General features: G+C 41.0%; 2 protein-coding genes across 2 annotated transcripts in view; one reads left to right on the top strand and one right to left on the bottom strand.

The window, feature by feature from the left end:
* The window catches only part of WWTR1 (WW domain containing transcription regulator 1), a 32,959-nt gene extending 29,962 nt beyond the window's left edge, over nt 1-2,997 (top strand). Inside the window, exon 6 of the mRNA XM_026854939.1 lies at nt 169-2,997. Within this exon, the coding sequence (XP_026710740.1) occupies nt 169-353 (185 nt within the window). The 3' untranslated portion in view covers nt 354-2,997. The remainder of the gene's footprint in view (nt 1-168) is intronic.
* A 3,631-nt stretch (nt 2,998-6,628) lies between these two features.
* Nucleotides 6,629-11,327, bottom strand: TM4SF4 (transmembrane 4 L six family member 4). Its single transcript, XM_026855354.1, has 5 exons — nt 10,994-11,327; nt 10,648-10,737; nt 8,503-8,636; nt 7,138-7,327; nt 6,629-6,848 (listed from the first exon to the last, which is right to left on the bottom strand). Exons 1-5 carry the CDS (start codon nt 11,165-11,167, stop codon nt 6,831-6,833), a joined length of 606 nt encoding a protein of 201 aa, XP_026711155.1. The 5' UTR covers nt 11,168-11,327; the 3' UTR covers nt 6,629-6,830.
* Between the last annotated feature and the right edge of the window lie 8,672 nt (nt 11,328-19,999).

Here is a 19,999-nt window from a genome sequence, read left to right as displayed (position 1 = left end):
AATATGCATTCTGCAAGCAGATTTGGTTTTGAGATAGTGTTTGTAGAGGACAGGAATGCTCACAAACATGTATGGGAAAGGGGGAGTCTAATTTTTATATCAATTGTTGTTTTAAATTGCCTACAAGAAGAGTTTGGTATTTCAGAAGTTCTTCTTTACTTTTCCTAGGAGAAACTATAGCACAGACAACAATGAACATAAATCCACAACAGACACGTTTCCCTGATTTCCTCGACTGTCTTCCAGGAACAAACGTTGACCTTGGGACTCTAGAGTCAGAAGACTTGATCCCCATCCTCAACGATGTAGAGTCAGTACTCAACAAAAATGAGCCCTTCCTTACCTGGCTGTAATCATTCAGTGCTGGTTGGGCCTACGATGCAATTCAACATTTCTTTTTCCTCTTGAGATAGAGGTAGAATATCTGAAAATCCTCAAGAGATACACCTTACTGCCTTAATGACTTTTGTTACATCTTCTTTATGGTCAGTTTAATCTCTGCCTGGATTTGATTGACACTAATTAAAATATAAAATACATATATATATATATATATATATATATATACACACACACACACACATATATGCATATGTATTTCTTCCTCTTTAAAAAACACACTACTTAAAATATCTGTTATACTTCTTTACCTTTTCAGACCAGGCAGAAATATTTCACTTTGACAGAAAGTGGGTGGTGTTTGTGCATGTCCCTGACTGATCTCCTAGGTATTGATTAACATCACAAACCCTTCAGGAATCACAAAAGCTAACTACGAGGTCACTTCGTTCAAAAAATGTGCACAGCATCAGGACACGAGAGCGGTTTTATTACTATGTTTATGGCAATAGTATCAGAAGCTTTTTTTATCAACTTACTTAAGCTTTAAAAATCTTTTTTTCATTCTTAGTAACTAACTGTGCTATATGGAATACAGATCTAATCTGATCCATATCAGCCATAATAATTCTCACTATATATTTGTGAAGGCACAAACAGTACTATTGCAGTTTCTTTTTTCAGTATATTACTGTATAGGTTTTGGAAAATAAATACTTCCAATCTGAAAGTACCAGAATTGTTTAGCAACATTTTTACACTACAGTATTGTTGCAAAATAAACCAAACTGGTACTGACTGCTGCCTTTTAAAAACAAAGCAATGTATTATAAACAAGCATTTTTTTAAAAGATCTTAGATTTTGATGTTTATTATATTAAGCACTACAGTTTTGTAACTTAACACATGAACAAACAATTTTTTATATATATAAAATTTGTGGGAATAAATGCAAGAACATGCTTTTAAAATCAGGTCTGAAAAACGAGGCACAACTTGTTAATGTCATATGTAGTGGAAAAAAACTTGCTCATACTGTTTTCAGTAATGTTTTTAACTGACAGTGTCAAAATACATGTAGTTGTATACATGGAAAAAGGTGGTGGCTTTTATCAGGCAGTGCTGTAACTTGTCTGGTAAAGCTGCTTAGCTCTTAAGTCTTTCACTTGTAGCAGGGGGTGTGCAGGACACGAGGCGTGTTCTGTGGGTGTCTCCCTGTAGTAGATCCTACAAACACTTCCTTAGCAGAGGTTTGGGACTGAGAAGGCATCAAGGACATTAAGCTTGCGGTTCCCCTGAAATGCAAATGAAGTCCTAAAATTCTTAAATATTTTGAAATGATATTATTTATAATCTATGAATTTAAGCTTTTTATATTGAAAAATATGTCTTTTTATGAAAGGCATTAAAACTTTTCTCTAAGCTTAATCCAGGCTATGTAGAGAGAGGAAGAGATGTAGCACTGTGTAAATGTGTGTTTGCCAGGTCTAGTAACACTTAACAAAATCTTACTGATGCACCAGATTATTGATCTCTAAAGACTTTTTTCCATCTGGTGGAGTGAAGGTAGGTGAAAAGGTCAGAGATGAAGTGATGGGAATATGAAGTAGGTTTGGAAGGCAAACGATGATGTAACAAATTTAGACCTTGTCAGGAAGGGTGGCTGCAGATAGGAATGCACAGAAACGAATCACCAGTGTTCAGTAAAAAACGTAATGGGAGAACATGATACAATTAACTACCTTATCAGTGAGGAACTGCTGGGTTGTACGTGGTATCAGAAGATGGAAAATGAAAAGCACACACACTGAAATTTTGAAAAAAGAGGTGAAAGGCAAAGACCTACAGTCTATGAAGTTTTATTACACAGGGAAAAGTAGCTCTTTTTATGTTTTGGGTTTTTTTAAAATAGAAAACGAGATGTGACAGCAGAATTGTGTCTGCACAGAATTTAATTACTGAATGGGCATTGTGTTTCTTTTATTCTTTTGGAGGGGTTATTTGTTGGGTTTTTTTTATTATTTTTGCTAGTGCTAACTGTTGAGATATCAGAAATTTCTTTTCAACTAAGAGAGGACCTGGCAGGGCTGACCAATATTACTGTAATTATGATGAATCTCTCTCTTTTAAGGATTTCTTCAGGTTGGCAGCCTAAATGAAAAACAGGTGGTCCTAAGACTTTGTTCTTTAGTGACATGACTGACTTTGGTGAAAGAATTGGAGATTTTTTTGGCATCTAGTAGTGATGCCAACGCGTCAGCACTGCGTAAGGGGCCTGACAAACTGAACGCCATTGGTGCTAGAACATCCCCAGCAGCTGCAGGTCTGAGCTCTGTCAGGATTCAGTCAATACAGCTCATCAGTAGATTCTCTTTAGAAAATTCAGTCTGTTCATCTGCTAGTAAGTCTGTACTATTGCAGATTTAAGCTTTGTCATACCAAAAGATCTTCCAAGCCGAGCGAGTCCTCAGCCGGTGTGAGGCTGCCCCGATTTCGCCCGCTGAAGGCCACACTTCTCACAGGGGACACCGGTGCAGCTTTCCAGTAAAGCCACGTGAGATGTTTATTGGAATTGGGAAGCTACAAACTTGATTCCTCTTTCATTGATGTTTTAGGTAGTTAAGTGTCTTGGTTCAAAAACTTTAAAGAGGTAAAAAACCCAGAAACTATGTTTCCATATTATTTCCATAATAAACCAGCAGCAGATTTGGAACAGGAGGGTGCAATGTGAAACGAAACTTCCATTGTAAAACAACTGCCAGAATCTTAGGTCAGATCTTTACTCAGTGATGAACCAAATCATGGTTAAGTTAAGAGTGATTCTTTACGCTGTAAGCTTTTCCTTTTCATTTTTGTGATGGAGAGGAGGATGTATCAGACAAAATGCAGCAGCAACAAAATCTCTTTTTTAAAGTTATCTTTTTTTAAAAATTTCTGGCTTTAAACAGGCTTATGGCAGAACTTCTAAGTATTCAAAGCATATGTAATTCTTATGACACTAAATTTATTGCTGACAATATTTCACTGTACTATTTCAAGTTTTGAACATTTACTTTACTAAATGTACACTGTCTACTTGTAGAAATACAATAAATGTGCCAGCAGACAGTTTTACTGTTGACCATCACTGAGGGTGGCACACGTAAGTCTTGGTGATACAGAAGTAATGGGGTGTTGTTATTTACAGTTTGTATTCTGGTAATACTGTTAGAATGTAACTTGGGGAGGGATTGGGTTTGACTTTCTGACAATAAATGCTGTTTGGGGGAAGGATTAAAATGTCTATTTTAAATACAGAAAAATATGGGTGTTCAAATAAATTTGTTTCCTAATATACTACATCTATGTACATGCTAGTACTTAAACTTTTTTATTTACTTTTTTTTCATTTTGTCATATGACATTGTGTGAGCATTTGTTTTTAATTTTGAGTACCTTTCAACAGATTGTATGTATCAAAAGCAATCAGATCAAACTGTTGTATCCAGAGTTTGATTCTGTTTGGTTGGTTTTTTTTTTTAATTATTTCTTTGATCTTGTACATGAAAAACAAATATAAATGAAGTTAAAAATTTTGGATGCATATTGGTTTATTAAATTTTTTCTTCTTTTTCTTTGGAGGATTTTAGTATGCGTGTGCCAGGGAGCTGTGTAACGCTGCTTGGAGTAAAGGTACAAACATACTATTGTGTGCAAAAGACATACATTTTCCATTAAATGTTTAGCACTTAGCAAATGCGATGGGTTATTTTACCGTTATGTATCAGTTTATTAGTAGTTGTTATGGCTGTTAGTGGTGGTTAGTTTTACTCGTAATACTTGCAATGTGCTCACCAGTGCCACCATTACTTGTTTCTTTTAGTGGCACCTTGTGATGCATAATTCACTAACAAATGCAGATGTTTTGCACAGTATGTGTAATGCCATTATCTCTAAGCGGAAGGGTTAGCACCAAGTCCATTTGCTCTTAAGTTCAGTTTTGGGGACTTGAATAGTGCCTTGTTTTCAGTCTGATCCCTTACACAAGAAGTTTCTTAAACTCTGCATTAAGAAATGACCTGTTGTCTTCCCTTGGAACAAGACATGAAACCGAAACATGGGCTTGTGTTTGGGGGTCTGGTCTTCACTGCCATGGAACATGACATGGGTGATGCAGGACCCAATCCAACTGCTACTATTAATTTTAATACTCTTCCTTGAATCATTCCCTCACATAATTGGGACTGCAGCCTCCAGCGGTGGGGGCTGCCCCGGGAGGGCGCGCTGCGGGCCGGGCCCACCGGCACGGGCATGGTGAGGCCTTTGCCGGCAGTCTCCAGGTGATGGCATTGACCAGCTGGCACAGTTAATAAGGAGGTTAATGGTGCGTTTTTCAGCGCCTGCTAACGATTTGTTTGGGTTTGGACTGTCCGGGTCCCCCGGCGGAGCAATCTGTGCTTCAGCAGAGGGTCCCGCAGCGGCAGGTGGGCGATGGTGCTGCTTCCCGGGTGAAGGAGTCTGTCAGAAGGCCCGTGGTGTGGGCAGCGCTTTTGTGTTTTCAGATAAAGGGTGTCCTGTCCCAGTGAAAAAGTAATTCGGCAAGAAAAAGCTTCAGAGGCGTTTTATGAGGGGTTTTATTCATGTGCATCACTGTGAGGCCAGTGTCTGCCCTCAGGGGTAAAGTCTCCCCTCTGCAGGCAGGAGGTTGCTCCAGGTTTGCCGTTGTTTGCCTTGTTTCTGGTTACACCATCAGTAACGCAGAAGCCGCGAAGGGGAAGCCAGAGTTTTGAACCGGGGTTGATGAACATTGAAGACTAGAATGTTAGAAAACATCCTTTGTTCTTGGCCGAGCAGATGTCTTTTAATTTTGTGTATGTTACTTCCTAATTTTAGAAACGAACCTTTTGTGAAGAGTTGCTGGTTAAATAATGCAGCATTCCCTGATGGGTGATGCTGTGCCATGGTTAATGTGCCATCTTGTTGCAGTCTATTGGAGACAATGAGTAACGAGAGCTCCAATTCTGTATAGTTTAGCCGTGCAGGGGTACCAGTTTTGTCAGGCTGAGGTTGAAATGTGTGGGCTCAAAACTACATGCACATGCTCCACATGTTGTAATCTGGGTTGTTAAATAACCTATGTGGGGGTTTTTATGTAAACTCTCAGCTGAAGCAATGCCACGCAATGTCAAAATTGCCATGCTCTCAGCACCCTGACTGACCAGCCACTGAGCAGCCAGTTTTTATGGGTGAATAATGAAGCTTCAGATGACATGTGCATCTCTATGATTTTACAAATGATACTAATATCTTTTCTTTAGGCTACTAGGGTTTCTATATCGGTATATGTGTGTATATATATATGTTGACACTTGTACACTCTAAAACAGAGTGTGGTGTTCAGGTTGGTCTATTTGAACACTTTCAGTTCTCCCCATTCGTGTTTTCTCTCTTGCTGCCATTGTTCTGTTCCTCTCTACCATGGTACTCTCTTTACCTGTGACTTCTCTTCCAGTACCGCGGGCCCACTGTATCTTTTTCTTTACAGCAATCTATGATCAGTCCTTCTCCCTGGTTTCACTGGATGCTTCGCTCAGTAAAACCACAGAGTGTGATCTCCAGCTACGGCAGCACTGACACTGGAGTTCAGTGTGACTCCCTTGAAATTAAATGCTAGGGGAGAGCCTCAGGTGTTAGCCCTAACTAATGGATTTAGGAACACTGTTGCTGGCACTTTAAAGTGCTGGATCCACAGAGCTGTTGGTTGTGGTTGGTGCACACTTGCTCAGTGCAGCCCAAGGGCAAGGTGTGAGTGCAGCCCGGATCACAGGGTGGAACCTGCGGGCCTTGTCTCGCTATCTGCTGTGTACCAGCTCACGGTCGAAAACCACTGTGTAATTGGGCTTTGACTCATGAGACACCCATTGGGTTTGGTTTTAGGTATCATAGCTTCCTGTTTGTTATTTATTATCCCAAGTCTCCCACAAAGATTTATGTGTTCTGTTTATTAATATACAAAAATTGTACACTATGCAGCTACCCATCCCTTTGTTGAATGCTGATGAGAAACATTCCATGTTCCCAAAGGATTCGTATAAATAAAACAAGACAAATGCGAGATGAGGTGCAGGACAGCTGCTAACCACAGATGAAAGAGTAGATGTAAGATGGTTGCATCAGTGGGTGGTGATATAAAGGATACTCTCAAATTCCCTAGGAATCCACCAGAACAGGTGGGAGAGACAGCTGTTTCTAAAGAGTTTTTAAAATAATTTCTTTTATCATCTTGCACAATGTATCACTGAGGCCAGAGTTGAATTTCACTTATTTTATTCCATGATGAGGGGTTTCAGGAAGGCTGGAAAGGGAGTCAGGGCTTCATAATGTTAGTGGGGGAAGTGCCCATCATTCTCATCTTCTTAGCCAGAGGCGATTCATCCGAGGGCTGTGTTACGGAGCAGCTGCAGAAGGGAGCCTCCCAGGATAAGGAGGGTTGTCTGCAATATTCATATTCTTTAGACAGTTCCATCTCCCTAGAAGAATGAAAACATGGAGGTAATTTAGTGGCTACTATTCCGGTGACTTTCAAAGGTTTTTATTTCCCAGTGGCTATGGGAAGCTCTCACATAAGCCCCATAAATACGGACTGAGATTATATTTTCAGCACCTGGCAACTCTTGTCAGGTTTCATCTGTACTTTAGAAAACACAATCGTGGTGCTGAACGAAAGCTAGTGTAGTTTTTTGGACTGTCAGCTGGTCAGGTGTATAGATAACTATTACCAGTACACAAAATAGTGAAAGAAAACCATCAGTTGCTCACCCCACAACATCCGCAACATTTGCAGTCCCCACAGATTGTTCCAAACAGGCCGTTCACCACCTGAATGCCACAGAGCACTACCTGGATCCCACTCATGACCAGCAATAAGGAGAAGAGGGTCAAGTTCCACGGGATGATGTTTTCAGGTGATTGACACGTGCTCCACAATGTGTGGTTAGCGAGGTAATTCCTGGGGGGGGGAACAAAACAGTTACAAAGATGACATTAGCCCTGCTGACACCTGCTGGCTCTCAGCACCCGCAGATATGGGGCCCATGGGGTCTCCCAGAACTCCTCCTTGGCAGAAACACTGGGATTTCACTTAATTACAGTATTAGATTTTTGTGTGTGTGTGCACATGTGTGTTCTCCCCATTGAGCAGAAAAGAACAACCTTTGCTGTTCTAGATGCCTCATCTGAAGAATGGCAGTATTAGGTAAAATGTTTTCCATAATTTTTCCCTTCACATTTCGATTTGTTAACTGCTTAACCACTTACTCTGTTTCCTCTGCACATTCTTTATGCTGTTTTGTTTCCTGTGTTCTTGTCAAGTGATTCCTTGTCTGCAACCAAAATTATGTTTGAAACAGAGCATATTTTTCCAAAGACTGCCAGAATTAGACCAAAGCCTTAAGTCAGCCCTCACTGTCCCATGAACAAATAATGTGTAACATACAACATTATACTTCTTTTTTCCTTTTTTTTTCTTTTCAACCTAAACTATAGTTTTGTGGTGTATTGTGCAAGAAATGCTGCAAGGTCACTCTTGACTGAGGAGGACTGCATAAAGATGCTCAGGTGGTGAGGGGTCAGTCTCTTCTGATCACACCTACTCTCCTCGGTAACACACTGTGCCCTGTTTTCTGTGGAACCTCTGCTGGCTTCAGCCCCGAGCAGTTGGATTGCTGGGTTTTGTGTTCTCCACACCACCCTGCTGAACATGGTAAGTCTAGATGACAACAAACACACGAGTTGCAGAGTGTGAGGAACAGACAACTTCCAAATTCCATAAGCAATATAAAAATGGCACATTAATCATTTGAATACCATTTCAATATGTCACTGTTATTTACCTAGGTGAAATTTTCCTCGTGTACTGCTTATCATCCCAAGAATAACCTAGAAGGCTGTGCATTTCTCTTTACTGGCTCCTTTGAAACTCAGTAGTTTTGATTGTACTTGCTATTCTTTACATCCATGCTCTTGAACATTATTTAGTATTGCCGTGCATTGCTGGCTCTTCTAAGACCTTCTGTGTTTTAGACAAATAGGGTAAGTCCCATTTTTATACAACAGATTTGGAAGCTAAATCATATCACAGACTTAAAATGTGTAGAAATTATTTTTGTGATTCTCTTGTCTTACCCATCCTGGAAAGGATAGGTCCACTGTGTTCCAGTATAGCATTTAGGGCCTCTGTTGAGGGCTACTGCTGACAAAACAAAGCAGTATCCAGCTCCCAGGACTCCAATTGCAGCAAATATTATAGAAGAAAACATCTGATGAGAGAAAAATAATGTTATTTTTGTTCTCATTCAAACAATGAAATGTACCCTGTTAATGTGAATGTACATTCCCTAAATTAAGCTTTTACAATAGTTGGCTCCTGAACAGCTAAAATATATTAGTTTGCAATTACCATTACCTAATAAATGTGTAGCACATACCTGCACTGGTATTTAGAAGCTTTAAATGCATTAGCCCCGTCTGCTGCAGACGGAAGGGGTGGATACTGCTGCAGAAGGTGGCACTCCTCCCCTTCAGACAGGATTTATCCAGCAGACCTCACTGCTGTTCAGGGTCCTGTGTCTCACCGAAGTGAATGTCTTTCTCGAGATATTATAAGCAAGACTGAAGTCTTGGATCACTCAAGGCATTAAAAAACCAACTACAGTACTCTTTACAAGTTAGCTGTAGTATCTTGGTCATATTTGCACCAGGTATTTCTGGTTTTCCCTCCTGAGTCTCCCCTTCAGGTTTCATATTGTTAGACTTTATCTCCTCGCAGGTACTTGGCCTCATTCGCTCTAATAGCACAATTGGAGTGCATTGGACAGGATGTCTTTATTTTTCTGGCTTTCAGTTGCAGCATTTTCATATATACTAATATGTAAGTCATGCAAAAGCTAATGCCTTGCTTGAATTCTGAAGCACTTGTAGCCATAATAGTTTGTAGGCAGAGGTAGTGTCTTTCGTTGGGTCAAAGTGGAGGAAAAGGTGGAGGAAAAAAAGACATACTTTCAGGTCTGTGAGCTTTTACTCAGACATCACAAGGCTCTTGATTGAGCGTTGACATGCATTTGTATGTTGACATATCTGGTGGGTCTGATTTAACCATCCTATTTATGTAGCAGACATCACAGCAGTGGTGTTTCTGTACATACAAGAGCAAATTCAGCTCCCAGCCATGCTGCAGAAGGGCACCAGGACCGTCTCGTCAGGGTGTACTCGGTGCTTGTGACGGGTCTCTGTCAGCTGCACCCTCGGGTGGGTCTCAGCGAGGTGCCACCGGCTTGGTGGGCGCATGGGGCTCAGCTCGCACCCGCCCCGTGGCCAGCACTCACTCATCTGCGGCCACGGCCTGCTCAGCAGCACTGCGGAGTGCGGGCGACAGCGACGCGCTGGTGGGTCGGGAGCTGCCTGCTTACACGTGGGCCTCAAACCTGAACAGGAGGTGTTCAGCACTAACAGAAAATGGATGTACAGTGTGGGGAAGAGATGTGCCTGGCTCCATCCCCACACCTCGCACTGCCACCTGCTTTGTTGGGGCTGCATCAAGAGAGTGGGGAAGGCTCCTTGTTAACATCAGTTATCATTTTTTTTCCTATTTTTTTCCTTTTTTTTTTTTTCAGTTGAAAACCTGTTCCTTTATAAAAAGTGTAATGATCTACTTGAGCCAAACTATTTCAAAAGGACAGACTTTCCTAGTAGAAATAGATTTATTTTTTCTCTAATCTCATTTTTAAACTAAAATGCTTAAAATTTTTACTAGTGCGGCATCCATTTGAAAATTTTCACTTCTGTTGTGAAAGGAAGCTATCCATTGAAAGTGGAGCCTGGTTTACCTGGCTTTGAGCAGGAGGTTGGATTAGGTGACCTCCCAAGGTCTCTTCCAACCTGAAATTTCCTGTGAACCTAATGAGATACATCCTATTGTGTGTATCTCATTCCCAGTGAACTGTGAACTGGGAATGTAGTGCCCAAGCATCAGAATAATTTTTAAAACTGCCAACAAAAAATGGCTAAAGAGAGGAACTGTAATGCTCTGCAACACGAAGTGAAGATCTGTCAGAAATTAGTTTTAACTGTGATAGCAAAATACAACAAGGCAGTACCATTGTGATACCTGTGGCACAACATCAAAGGCATCCACAGTTTTAACAGCCTGCTATTTCTGCTTTCCAGCACTCAGACAAATAGCAGGATTTTGTGTCCTGCGCTCTGGACAGAAGATACATATATCAGTAACAATTTAGCTTTTACTTTTTTGCCATGTTTCCTCTCACTTACCGCAAACCTCTTTCCACAGCTCGCATTACCACAGCATCCACAGCAATCATTATTCTTAAGGCCCAAAAATACCAAGGCAGGAAAGATCATCTACAATAACAGAAATATGGTTTGAATTGGCATGAATTCAAGTTACATTTGCTTTTAAATATAATCATTCTATGTCTTTTTTTTCCTTATCACTAAATTAAGTTAGTTATTGCAAAACAGTTGGATGACTTGTAACTTTTTTGCTTATAAAAGAATTTGCAGTGTTGGAACCTGCATTTGAGGTACTGAGGAAATTCAACAATGAAAAGTCATGCTGGGGGTGGAAAGGTGACAATGTCTAAATTTATGTACTCACCAGTACACCAGATCCCAAGATCCCTCCGAAGTACCAAACCTCGTCTGTAATATGCAGATTGTTTTCAACCACTTTTCCTCCAGGGAAAAATAATAAAATGTTAGCAAGTGTACATAGCACAGCCAGGGGGATAAGAGTGGTTCCCAGGCACTTAGCACAACCTCCTGTGCACATGCTTTTTTAAAGAAATGGCAAACACACTTAAAGGCAGAGGAAAAATCTCTCAGGCGTTCTCAGAACTGCTTTATAAAAAGGAGCTTCTTAGTATACTTTACAAAATCCAGTTTCTGCTGTGCCTGTAGAGGAGCGAGCTTGTACAATGTTCCCTTCAGAGATGTTGCTGCGGTCGATCAGAGCGCAGTGTTCTGGTTATTTATATGTTCTTGCAGCCGTGATGTCAATTTTCTGAACGTCTGTAAATGAAATTACATTCAGTGCAGCCTCTGATTTTACTATGACAACCAATAACCTCTGTTAATGTTTTACTAATGTGGATGAGACACTTCATTATCTGGGCTCAGGTCATGGGTAGATATCCTTCTTAGTTCTGGATCATCGTTTTTACAACACACAGTCCTTCTTCACACTACAAAATACTTCTTTGTAAAGACTGACATGAAAACATACAATGAATCATCTGGTGTTCGTAATAACTGGAAAAGTTCTAGTGAATTTTCTTTTCTTTGGAAAAGCTGAGCTAGTTATTTCTTGTTTTGAAGCACTCCGATGACTAGTAGATTTGCAATAGGTCACGAATAATTATTTGGAGGCAGTGCTTTGCAGCTGGTGTCTCTGAAAAAAAAGTTTCAGTGGACTTTTTCCTTATGCTGTGTTATTTTGTGTTCTCTAAGGATAATGTGTTCCCTTGAAGCCCAGCATTTCATCTGTGCTTAGGCAAAATTTCCACTTAAAATTATGCTGCATGCGGCAAACAGACCCCTGACTGACCTTAAGCAGAGCCTCACTGGCTTAGCATGCAACATTTTATTCAAGCAACCACCTATTTTAAAGCAGGCTCTTCAGCTCTTTAACAGATACTGGAAACCTTCTCTTTCATGTTTAGACTTGATATCTTGTCCTGTAGAAGTTGTTAGGATGATTTTCACACCAATCTTCATTCCTAGAAAGCAGTGATAGATTCAATTCCATTGCTGTCCCTGTACATGGACAGAATTCCATGTATTTTGAGATGGGCAACAGTTTCCACTTTGCTCAGAGGGTAAAGCTCAGGAAATTTTAATGCAAATTTGAAATAAGCCTTCTTTTAAATGTGTTGAGACTTTGTTTTGATCCACACAATGGATCTCTGCTGAATCTTCAAAGACAGGCAGCCCAGAAACATCTAAAATTTTACCTTGTACAACCACAAAATCTGTGAAGTTAATGATACTGAACTGTCCAGAGCTACAGCTTCAGGTTAAGTGGCAATGCTGAATGAGCTAGTTTTCACAGCCACCGTCCTTATAGGAATGACACAGCTGAAAGAAACCCAGGTCGCTGTCCATCTAGACTGATTCCCGGATCTGGTTCATCACAAGCCACACCGACAGCTGTGCAGAGACGGGGAAGCCAGGAGAGCAGGGACAGGGACATCCTAAGCCACCACCGGTGCTGAAGAAATGTATTTGGAGCCAGAGCCGGGGCCTGACAGCATTAGGCTTCTTTGCAGAAACAGAAGGATGTAAAGCAGTTTTATCTGGCTAGAGGGCTAGACCTAATGTTTTTAGGCAAGTATCTTTTTCCTAGAAATTACTAGAAAACTTATTTAATTATATATACAGTTCTTGTAGTTGTGAAGTGCAACTGGGAGGGTTGTTCTATTGCTGATCCTGTTCTCTGATAATTGGGAAAACCATTATGATGAGAGGAAACTCAGTATTGCTCAGAAGATGCAGAAGCTGGGGGGGCAGAATAGGAAAACCCGACATATTTAAACTAAATGTGAGCATTTGGAGGTTGCCCCTCTTTTACCTGGTTTGGAATTTTTAATTCTTAAGTTACAAAATGCCAGCAAAAATCCAAGACATGGAAAAAGCTGGAAGTTGGGGCAATATTTGTAAAAACAAGTGAAGCACCAGCTGGGAACTACAGTAAATCCTAGAATCACTAGAATTGCATAATGCTGAAATCAGCTCTTTGTCCTTTTAAAACAGGGGAAAAAACCCAGTAATGGGGTCAAATCCCTCTCTTTTCCACCCAAGCTTATCTCGAACCACAGCACTGAATTCAGTAGAAATAGATCAGGCTCACGTAGGGATGTACTTCACATCAGAATACATCAGATCCATATTTCAGTCCTATTCAGCTATTACACAGTTAAGATGGCCTATTTATAAAAACGGAAAGTAAAAATCAAACAAATCAAACTCTCTAAAACTGCCCTTAGGAAATTTTTCTTCCATATAGGTAGGAATTTATTTACTCTTGTAGGCAGCATATCCTCTTGTTTTGGGACCTGCCTGCTGCATGCTGTTTGTACAATGACATTGCACTTTGGCATGAAAGACCTTTCATGAATCATGTACAACAATGAGAGGTGAAGATTTTATCATTTTTAGCTACACCTGTGACAAGCCTGTGTCATTCATTCAGCTACAGCACATGGACTTTCTAACAGTGGTGTTAGCAGGTGTATATAATTTTCCATTAAGCTCAGTTCAGTGGCAGTACCTCTAATTTGGCATTCTGCCTTTAATAAGAACCTGAAACAAAGGTCTCACAGGACGCAGCTTTCTGTTGGATACATATGTATTAGAGAATAAAGACAGCTGGGTGTAGTTGGGTTTTGTTGGTTATTAACTACTTGATAAGTTAATTCTGTTACAATTACATATTCATAGTCCAAATTCTTCTTACACATCATGAGATAGTTCTGTAATTGAAATAGTAGGTGAACCAGTTAATAAAAAGATGAGACATTATAGAGTGATAAAGATACACGTCCAAAAATCTGGGAAATTTCTTGGATTGCAGCAGAATGAGAAATGCCCATCTGTTGATACTAGACCTGCAGAAAAAAAGGTGGAATAAAATAGCCTGTTTAACAGAGGCTTGGGAGCTTTATGTAGCAGGATAGAGGGAACTGTATCCTGTGTAGGACAGATACAGCAGAGACAGAACTGCAGGGGTATGACTTACGTGTAAACAGTCAGGAAATTATCCAAAACAGCCCTAGTGGAAACCCAACTTTTATCCTATTCCTTACTCTGTCACAGCCTCTGTTGTTTTTACTTTTTTCTAGTTCTGCAGAGAAGCTGCATCGTGTAAGTTGCACACAAATAAAATGCCATACCTTTAAATCCTGGGTAGTTATGACCAATATTGAAGGAGGAGATGGCAGTATCACTCTCTATACCTGTCATACACCACCTCTCTCACTAGTGTAAAATGTTAATGACAATAGAAGCAAACTCTAATCTACAGTTTTGAACAATCCACCTGAACACTGTAAAATTAGGTTAGTGGACCAATTAGTAATGTGTATGGGACCTGGCTCTGTTTGGTGCTGGAGGTACCATGGACCGAATGTTGCCGTATGAATTGCTCACACAAGACACTGTGGGTTCCATCTTTCAAAAAAGAGTTAATGGCTGAATATGGGGTGTGATTCACATCAGCTCCACACCTCGGGCACCAGGAATTCCTGTGGCACTAGGAAACTAAGGACTTGTTTAAACAACTCCGCCAAAGAGTGCCGGAAGTCCCTGGGATGCTAGAGATTCTTTTTAGTTAGAAATTATTGTCACTACTGCCAAAATAATCATATGCATTCTTTTGTGTATTAAGAAGACCAGAGGATGGTTCCTTTGTGAGGGCCACTTCTAGGAGCAGTCGTGTCTGTAGTGCTGGGCGGACTCATGATTCCTGAGAAAATCACACTAGTGTACTTTGTAAAAAGAGTTTTATTCCAGTATTTAGTAAGACAAAGTTTGAGTGGCCTCAAGTTTGCATATAAAGCAACATGAATGAAGTCCACAGGTTCTTGGTGTGACGGGCAGACTGAGCAGAGCATCCGGGACAGTGATGGTGGTTCCCTGAGGACCGGCAGGTCCCTGTCAAGCGCAGTGCATTCAGTGCTATTGGCACAGGCCATTTTAGGAGGCGCCTGTGACTGATGGTTCATTGAACAGTTTCTGGGAGTTGTGCTGTATTTGCTTTTCTTGTCATGTTGTTATGATTGCTATCAGCCATTCTGCTAGGAGTGGTGGAGGCTGTGAACAGCAGAAGCTATTGGGTATGCATTTAGAAAGCATGGCCCTTTACATCCCAGAGCTCAGCCGGAGCAATTGCCTCTGTCAGGCCCCGCACGCTGCTGTGGCCTGTGTCGTACCAACCTGGGTGCTGGGTGTACCCTCCTCCTCATGGCGCAGACCCCTTGGAGGCTGGTGGTTAGCTGGGCCCTGAAGGGAGAGGAGCATCTGGTCCCACGGGCGTAAAAGCAGCATGCACATGACCACTGAGGAGAGCATTTTGAAAGGCTCATGCTCATAAATTTAACATTTCATTCCAAGAAGGACAGCTATTACACAACACAAAAGCAGAGAAAACAATGAAGAAGCCTGCGGTGGGCGGAGGAAGCAAGCAGCCGATTCAATGTGAATGATAGAGCAAGCTTCAACTTTATTGAAAGAAATCACACCTTATATAAGCAGTCTACAATACACTACTTGCAACTCTATTGGATACATTTAAGAAAACTACATTATAATATCTCAGCCATTGGGTACATCTAAAAAGTCACATTATAATATACCAGCCCCTTGTGGCATCTCTGGTATGCATAAACATCTTCCTAGCTGTAAACCTGCTTCTCTCCCAGGGCTGCTTCCCTTCACCCCCCAAGGTCATAGTGCGCCCCAACTTATCTCTGTGTTCTCACAACAATCCTCGTTAGCACAACTGAGCCTTGGGTCTTCATCCTTGTTTACATAACTGTACCCTGGGTTCTTTCCTTTGTTTACCTCAGGTGGCTGGGACCAACTTCTGCAAGGAGCTATGGCCGACCAGCTCCTGCAGGGAGCTATGGCCTTGCTCTCTGCAAGCCGTTCTCCAACAGAAGCCCTGACTGACAGCACAGTCCACATGCGGTAGTTAGTAGGATGTCAGTGAGGCCAATGTAAGCTGTTTTCTACAGCCTGCTACTGCTTCTGTGGCAAAGATTCTGAACTTGAAAACTCCATACTTCACTTGATATGTTAAATAGACTTTCATGACATTCCCAGTGGGTAGACTACGTCTGTAATTTGGCTCCCAATTACAGCATAGTGACTCAGTAACGGGCATAGGAAAAATATTTGCTGTAGCTGGAACATAAATCTTACTTGGCCTTTTTTCCCCCTTTTCTATCAGACTAGAATGTGGCTTTTTTGCAGTTGTGAATCCTGGCTTGCAGTAAGGGGAGAAGGTTTAAATTGTTTTGCATCCTGATTTACTGCAAGTGGCTCAAGGGCAGAGGTTTCTGCCAGGCTCTCAAGCTGAGCTTCACAACAGTCCTGCTCTTTCCCTCTTGCTTCACTCACCGACATTGTCAGCACCACAGAAGGCTGACCAGAATCCTCTGTTCAACTATATTCTTATTTATGCATGGCCTTTTTAAACTACTGCCAACCTTTATGTTAGGGTTTAAGTTACACCTACTTGTCAGCAGGGATGGCTTAAGGGGAGGTGGCATCCAGCCTGAGCTGGAAAACAAAACTCAGATTGACTCAAGTCTTTTTCCAGGGAAAAACTGACTTGCACCTCTCAAACTGGTTCTTCCATTTCGTCCTAGCCCACATTTTCTAACTGGCCACCTCTCTGGGAGGAGGACCAGTGAGCCCATTGTCAAGCATTGGCCACAACTCCTTGTCCTGGAATAACTACTCCATTGTGGATACTCTGAGGGCTGGTAACTGGGGTGGAGCTGGTCCTTGAATATTGTGTCATCCTGTCCTGTTCAGCAGCATTTTCCTAGCAGCTGTGGAGTCATGGTGGAAGGCACTCCTTTCTGGCATGCTATGAGAGTGTTTCCTCCTCTCCTCACCTCTTAAGTCATGCAGAGTGTGAGACTGTGCAGAGAAAGGTGAAATGACATGTTTTCCTGTGGAAAAAAAATAATAGGAATGGAAGGCCACTTAGATTTGGTAGTTTCAGGAGGAGGTAAGCAGTGATGATACCTTATCAGTTCTTTGTCTGGTTTCTTAAAACAGACAGGTAATGATCTGCAAACTACATGGAGACTAAGAAATGACAGGAACAGATAATTTGATAAAGGATAAGTATAAATACAGCTACATGCCCTGTGGCTATATATAAACCTGCAGAGTGCATGGTAGCTGGGAGCTGTAAATGAGAAAGTTCAGTAATCGGAAGCAGTGATCCTGAAACAGAACCAGATGTAGCGTAGACGGTAACCTGAGAAGTAAATTATCCTGGATGCAGCATACGCTACTTAACCATCCTATGGCTGCACATCAGTCAAACCGAGTATCTCTCCCCAGTTGCATCCCTGCTGCTTGGCTTCGTAGCCTTCATTTGTGTTGTCAGGTGAATTGTTCACATGGCCCACAGAGATGACACAGTTGTGAGCCAGTGGCTCTTTTGCTTCTCCCACCCATCATTCTGCAAGGGATGTGTCTGCCTTAAAGACATCTTTGCTCTAAATCCATAATGTGGAAATGTTTCATGTGTCACAGAGGAAAACAATGACTCTGGTTTGCAGGAAAGAATTCCGGTGGTGTAAAAGATGTTAATCTTTTATTAGATGTTAATCTTACGGTGTTGATACTTGGAATATCTGGATGGTTCAGTTTTACTTCCAGATCACCTGTCTGAAATGAGAGCACTTCTCATTACAGATCATAAATTGCTGATTGTGTGGGGAGGCAGGCTGAAGAGAGACAGGAAGGATGTCTTTTCTGTGGAAGTGGGTAATTCCTATTTCCATTTTGCATCAAATCTGAAAGACTGTTAGGTTTTGAATTTGGTCAGAGTTAAGAATTGCCATGGCTCGTATCTTGGAAGCTGTATGTCTCATGTACTTAGATACAATTCTGTACAGCTTTTGACTGGCAGTAAGAATGCTATTATGTACTGCATTAATTTTAATACATGTGGTGTGAGACTGGGATATTTAATGCCTCATATTTATCTTGCTCATAACTACAAACATGCTTCCAGCTGGCTAGTCTGTCTCCCATGCTGATTTCACTGGGGACATTTGTTAAGAATGGGGTCAGAGTCCATGTTTACACTTCGTTTCCTCTTCAGTTGTTTATTTAACTATTCTCTGCTTTTATTCTGTTCAAAAGAGAGATTGTCATGACTGAATAGTATTTTCTTTGATGCTGAGTTCCTCTGACAGCACATATCAAGAAGTTCTGAAGAAAGCAGCCTGCTGGGTTTTTAGCTTTGGGATGCCTTGAACTCGCAATTAGGACCTTTTTCTTTGTTTTTCCAGAGTAAATAAAACATTTAATTTTTAGTTATACGTTAAGGATCTACTTACATACCCTGTATGTGTCCATGGTTCCTGCTGACTTCTGTGGGAAGCCTTGTTGGAGAAGAAATGCAGAACTGAGTTGTCTTACCAAAGTTTTTCTTCATCCACAATTAAGATAGTGGATTATTTTGCCCAACATGTCTCAAATTGCTGGTGGCTTGACCTTGCAGCCCCTGTGCTTCCAGTTGTCAGCATTAGGCTCTACAGACTCTTGGAGCACTTGTCCTTATGGGCAACATGCTGACTACATGTCAACAGCCTCACCTGCAGTGGAGTTATTCCCCAGTCACTGCTGTGGCCGAGAGCGGAATCTGAGCAGTTTGCCTTTGCACTGTTATAATTGTTCATTGATTTCTCAGTTAACAAATAAATTTAAAAATGAGACGGATCATGCAGTGATCTCCAGTTCTGTGAAAGTTTGTATTCTTTTCATGAAACAGTTGAAAATGTATAAAATCTTGGGTGTTTTGTGAATGTGTGCTGTTGAACAGCCCCATGGTATCCAAAGAAAAGCCCATGGAGGCAAGGATGTGACATACTATTGCTGTTATCAGACTCTTACTACTTTGTTTTCTGCTTGGAGGGAGGACAGGATACCCCCTACACCTTCTCCCAACCTCTTTGTCCCTTCAGTTCTCTCTTTGTTGTTGCAGCTTTGAGAACTTGCCCTGTTCCCGTGTTCAGAGTGTTCACATGAGGGGTGGTGCATTTTTCATATTCCTCCCTCACCCTCCACCAAATCACCTTGCAGTCATGAAATCTGCTTTAGGTACAGCACATATTGGTTCTCTACAAATAGACATCCAGATGGTCTAAGGCATATGAGCTGTTCCATATTACATACTGTTTGTGGCTGGTAATTATCGATTTGTTGTTATCAAATTTGCCAGAGTAGAATTATACTGCTGGTAACAGCATCCACATTAAACTTCAAATGATCCTTGGCACTGAAATTCTTGCCTCTAGGTATGCTCTGTCCCTCCTTAGAGCATAGTTCTTGTCGTTGTCACTATGCAGTATCTGTTTAGACAGGGCTCTGTTACTGGATTGTTACTAAACAAAAGGTTATTCTAACTGTTTCTTCATTTACTTACACCTTCCTTTTTTTTTTGCAGGCAAAGTTTGTCCCAGCTTGAAACTGAATTAGCTGTTATTCCCTCACTGAAAGCCCATATGGTTTTCAGAGGTGGAGTGTTAACTATTTCACATATTTGTCTTTTATTATACTCCCTACTTTAAAGTTTCTTTTATTTCCTGAGACTTGACATGGACCATTTCACTGAAAACATTCATGATACATTTTTCTGAAAGAATCTGACAGTCTGGATTTCAGAAGTGAAAACAAATTTTAAACTTATATTCTAAATCAGATCTTTTTGTTTCAAAACAAGCAAGACAAATCTTTATTGCTTTTTTAGAACAAGTTATATTCAGTTTTATAGATAGACCTTCACTTGTGTGCTCAAAGTCAACATGAACTGTGAATTCCTTTTCACCACTTCATGCATGAAGTGTAAGAAAATGGT

This window comes from Athene cunicularia, assembly GCF_003259725.1.
Source record: "Athene cunicularia isolate RWA chromosome 9 unlocalized genomic scaffold, athCun1 chr9_part1, whole genome shotgun sequence".
In the NCBI taxonomy this organism is placed as follows: Eukaryota; Metazoa; Chordata; class Aves; order Strigiformes; family Strigidae; genus Athene; species Athene cunicularia.
The sequence above is the reverse complement of the archived record's forward strand: the minus strand, read 5'-3'. Positions and strand labels throughout refer to the sequence as shown.

Excerpts from the sequence above, each read along its gene's own strand:
- TM4SF4 (XM_026855354.1), bottom strand. The coding sequence starts at position 11,167 with ATGTGCACAGGAGGTTGTGCTAAGTGCCTGGGAACCACTCTTATCCCC. Across the intron at positions 8,637-10,647 it reads GCTGTGGAAAGAGGTTTGCG|ATGTTTTCTTCTATAATATT; the intron begins GTAAGTGAGAGG and ends TTCTCTCATCAG. Across the intron at positions 7,328-8,502 it reads ACCTATCCTTTCCAGGATGG|GAATTACCTCGCTAACCACA; the intron begins GTAAGACAAGAG and ends TCCCCCCCCCAG.